The 4968-nt window shown below is 46.7% G+C and overlaps 1 protein-coding gene across 1 annotated transcript in view; it reads left to right on the top strand.

The window, feature by feature from the left end:
* Window positions 1-4968, top strand: part of VWA3A (von Willebrand factor A domain containing 3A) — an 87131-nt gene that overhangs the window by 16739 nt on the left and 65424 nt on the right. Inside the window, exons 6-9 of the mRNA XM_007953198.1 lie at window positions 11-99; window positions 3097-3222; window positions 3575-3683; window positions 3921-3986. Coding sequence (XP_007951389.1) covers window positions 11-99; window positions 3097-3222; window positions 3575-3683; window positions 3921-3986 — 390 coding nt within the window. The remainder of the gene's footprint in view (window positions 1-10; window positions 100-3096; window positions 3223-3574; window positions 3684-3920; window positions 3987-4968) is intronic.

Genomic DNA, 4968 nt, shown 5'->3' with positions numbered 1-4968 from the left:
TGATGAGCAGCTGAGCTGCAAGGAGAAGCTGTACGTTCTCTCCTTCGGCACCACCACCAGGGCGCTCTGGCCAGACCCCGTGGAAGTCAGCACCTCCACGTAAGTGGCTACCCCGAGAGCCTGCCTCAGCAAAGACGTTTATTTGTTCATTTTCTTCCCAAAATGTTAGTATCTTCATTGTGTGAACAAGATACAAACCCCAAGATCCCAATAGATAAGTGCATACAAAGACCAAAACCAAAAACCAAACTCATTGCCGTTGAGTCGAACCTGACTCAGCGACCCCTCCTTGGGTTTCCGAGGCGGTATCACTACAGAAGTAGATTGCCCAACCTTCAAAGACACAGTTCACAAAAAGGGAGACACAGGTAGTCAACAACTTTTGGAGAAATGTTCACCCTTATGAATGATGCACACAATGAAAGACAAAACAGCCCACCAGATGCCATTTCTATTCAGTGAACTAGGAAAGACAGCTTTATCATTATGAGAATATTACATGGTCATGGTTTCTTTTTAGTCAAGTGGTACAAAGGGACAAATGATGGCAAGTGAGTTCCCCTCTGACCAGATACTCCCAACCTCACCTCTCAGAGACACCAACAGTGTCTGAGATCTGCTTCCAGAGATAGTCTATGCACATGGCTGCAGCACATTTAGCTGTGTGCTAAAGCTGTGTCCTTGTCCTCATTTATTTTCACACATAGGCAGGAACACCTAACCCTATTCTGCACCTTGGCTTTTTTTACCTAATAATAAACCTTGAATCTCATTTTCTACCATATATGCATAGCTACCTCATTATTGGGAGCTCTGGTGGCATAGTGCCTAAGCCATTTGACTGCTAACCAGAAGGCTGGCAGCTCTAACCCACCAGCCACTCCTCGGAAGGAAAGTTGGGTGATCTACTTCCATAGAGATGCTGCCTCGGAAATCCAAGGAGGGGTCACTATGAGTTGGAGACGACTCGATGGCACATAACGACAACAACCACCTCATTATTCTGGAGGCAGTGGGGACTCAGTAGTAGAACTGTCATTTCCCAGGAGACCCAGGTTCAATTCCTGGCCAAGGCACCTCAGCTGCCACACCCATCTGTCAGTGGAGGGTCACGTGTTGCTATGATGCTGAACAGGTTCAGTGAAGCTTCCGGACTAAGACAGGCTTAGAAGAAAGGCTCATGATTAACTTTCAGAAATCTAATGAAAACCCTGTGGATCACAATGATCCAACCCACAACCAGTCATGAGGATGGTGTGGGATTGGGCAGCATTTTGTTCTGTTGTACACGGAATCACCATAAGTCTGACTTGATGGCAGCCAACAACCACCACCTCGTTATTTTTAATGACTGTATAGTATTCCAAGAGCTCTGGTGGCATAGTGCCTAAGACATTTGACTGTTAACCAGAAAGCTGGTAAGTTCAAACCCACCAGCAACTCTTCAGAAGGAAGGTTGGGCAATCTACTTCCATAGTGATACTGCCTCGGAAACCCAAGGAGGGGTCTGTATGAGTCGGATCCAACTGAACAGCAGTGAGTTGTAGTTTTTATGTAGTATTCCACTCTGTAGATGCACTGTAATGTATTTAACCAGTCCTTTATTTGGGACCAGTTCCTGGAGAAGGATATCATGCTTGGTGAATTAAAAGGTCAGCAAGAAAAGGGGAAGAACCTCAGTGAGATGGATTGACATAGTGGCTGTAACAATGGACGCAACCATAGCAAAGATAATTTGGGTGGTCAGGACTGGGCAGTGTTTTGTTCTGTTGTACATAGGGTCGCTGTGCGGTGGAGCCAACTCGACGGCGCCTAACCACAACAACAGCTTTTAGTGGAGAGTACAGGAAGTTTCTTACTTAGACCAGTTAAGTAGAAGTTTCTTTCCATGAAGAACATTCTTGATCACCCACTGTGTGTTGGGTACTGCATAGTGCTCTGTCAGTTTAAAAGGGAGGCTTGACGGTTGTAATAAAGAAGGACTTATTAGCACCAAGCTGAGATATTTTTATCATTAAAACAAGCAAACTCAACTGCCATCCAGTCAATTCCAGCTCACAGCAACCCTTCCTTGGGTTTCTGAGGAGATATCTATACGGAAGTAGATTGCCCAATCTTCTTTCGGAGGAGTGGCTGGTGGGTTTGAACCGCCAGCTTTCTGGTCAGCAGAAAGAGCAGGCATCTCTCCCCAGCGCCATGCAGTGGACTGAACAGAGAGAGTACCTGGTCAAGTTATTTTCCGGAAGCAGCTAGTTGTACAGCACCAGCCCTTAGAGCCCTCGTAGGCTTAGGAGATTAACTCCACACTAAGGCTGAGGTCTGGCACCCAGGAGAGTTGTATGTGAGGGCGGAGAAGGGGGCACTCAGCCCTAGACCCTCAAATAGCAGAGTGTTAAAAGCTCAGGTTCTAAGTCAAGGTTGAAATCTCAATCTTACCAGTTACCTGCACTAGGATCTTGGGCAAGTCACCTAACCCTGACCCTCAGTTTCCCATCTCTGTTCTTGTTCGCTGCCATCAAGTCGACTCCAATTCATGGTGGCCCCATGTAAACAGTCCAAAGTGTCACCCAGTCCCAAGTCATCTCCACCATCACCAGTATGGCTGAGTCCACCGCTGCGGCTGCTGTGCCGATCTGTCTCACCCAGGGTCCCCCTCACCCTCGCTGACCCTCTGCTTCACCAAACCTCATGCCCTCCCCTGGCGATTGATCCCTCCTGAGAACACGTCCAAAGCAAGAGAGTTGGATATGGTGTTGCTGTGATCATAGGGTTTTCGGTGGTTGGTTTTCAGAAGGAGAGTGCTAGCCCTTTCTTCCTAGTCTTGTCTTAGTCTGGAAGCTCTGCTGAAGCCTGTCCACCATGGGTGAGCCTGCTGGTATTTGAAACACCAGTGACGTAGCTTCCAGAGTCACAGCAACATGCAAGCTACAACCATATGACAACCTGACAGAAGGTCTTCATTTCAAGAATTAGAATAGTGGTACCCACCTCAAAGAGTTATTGTTAGGCTTAATGAACTGACACTTACTGGGTCTGGCACCTAGAAAGAGGACTATAGATTAGGTTGCTGTTGTTTCTCCATTATTATCTCCCCAGCCTCCAGGAACTCAAGCACTGGGTGAAGAAAGTGCAGCCCGAACGAGGCACTGATATGCTACAAGCCCTGAAGAAAGTCTTCACTATTAAAGGCCTGAATTCCCTGGTGATCATACTGGGCAGCTGGTATGTCTCCTTTCCTAAGTGGTGATGGACTACATGAAGGGGATCAGAGAACCAAACTATTGTTTGAGAAAAGATCATTGGGCATGACCCTTCTTCACACATGCTTGAGAGAAGTGTCTCTTACACAGGCCACCCATGTGCAGATATTGGGGAGGAAGCATCACTCGGGTACAGGGAAACTGGGGAAGGTTAAGCTGGGGTCCACCCAGCCCAGCATCTTACACAGGTGGCCTGGGACACAAGTAGTCAGTTAGATTTGACAGCCATCCCCTGAGAATTACTGTTTTTCTCTGGAATGTCCTCAAACTGATTTAACCTGGGACCCCCCTTCTCTTCTTCCTCTTCTTCCCAGCCCAAATCAATCCACTGAAATCCTGTCTGACTACATCCAGCAGGCCATCATGGGAAGGGCTGTCATCATCCATGCCATCACTTACAAATGCAGCAGTCACGTGCCCCCCGTGAGTGCCCCAGGGTCTCCAAGGTCTCCCTTGGCTTTGGTGCCTTGGAAGCTCCACTCCTGGAGAAGGCTGTGGACCAGACATGGAGCTCCTTCCTCTCCTCTGCCTCTCCCTGCAACTAGCTCTCCCGTTGGTCAAATGGGAATCAGTGGATAGTTGGGAGGTTGAGTCAAGGAGAAAGTTTGTTTGGTATGGGGATTGCCCTAGTGAGGCTGACCCTGTCACCATCCCCTTCAGGCTGTCCTAAAGAACCTCGCAGAAGCTATTGGGGGCTACTACCACTGCTACAACCCAGAGACAGAGGTAAGCCCTTCTACCCGTTGTCTCTCTCCTACCCTCCCTGACTGCCCCCAAGGTTGTACCCAGGGGGACCTAGACCAGGACAGATGATGCTATATGTTTGCTTCCCTCTTCCTCTCCCCCACATACTCAGTGGGGTTTACCAGCTAAAGTTAGGTTAAAATGAGTATGTGGGTTGCTTACAGGGCACTGAGTTTCTGTTAAAGGTGGTGGAATAATTTGGAAACAGTTGTGATAAATGCATAACTTGTGAAACATAATCAATGTACTGAATTGTACAAGTAAAGAATTGTTTTGTTTACTTGCACGATTGAACTGGCAAATGTTTTGTTCTATATATTTCTACCACAATAAAACAATCAAAAATATGAATGAATATAAGGGATGAACAGGGACCGTATACGAGTCACAAGAAATCTTTTAGTGCATGTGCGTGCTGATTTGATTGCATGTCTGTGAGTCCAGATACATTTTCAGTCCTAGCCAGTAGAATCCTAAATTACTAGGCAATGGCCATTAGCGTAGGCCTCACCACCTCTCCTCTGACTAAAGCATTGAGTGGAAAGAGTTGCCTGTGTTCTGTTTCCTAGACAGAGCCCTGCAGCTGAAGGGGGATCCACAGCAGGGCAGAAGAACAATTAGTTTGGTACCAGTGCATCCACTGGTATCCTTGTCCCAATTGTTAACTAAATATCATCCATCCCATGTTCACATGGAGGAAACAATTAGCAAATGTGTGTGTAGCTGCATTTGGCAGATTAAGAGTCCAGTCATCTACAGCAACGTTTATTGAAGCTTTACCCACAATAACCCAACGGTGGAAAAAACCCAAGTGTTTATCAACAGATGAAGGGATGAACAACATGTAGTATATCCACGCAATGGGATATTATTCAGCCATAAAGAGAAATGAAATTCTAACACATGCTTCACATGGATGAACCTTGAAAACATTATGCTAAGTGAAATAAGTCAGACACAGATA

Source organism: Orycteropus afer, unplaced genomic scaffold (genome assembly GCF_000298275.1).
Source record: "Orycteropus afer afer isolate SDZICR_OR568_19922 unplaced genomic scaffold, OryAfe1.0 scaffold00376, whole genome shotgun sequence".
NCBI classification, from domain to species: Eukaryota; Metazoa; Chordata; class Mammalia; order Tubulidentata; family Orycteropodidae; genus Orycteropus; species Orycteropus afer.
The sequence above is the reverse complement of the archived record's forward strand: the minus strand, read 5'-3'. Positions and strand labels throughout refer to the sequence as shown.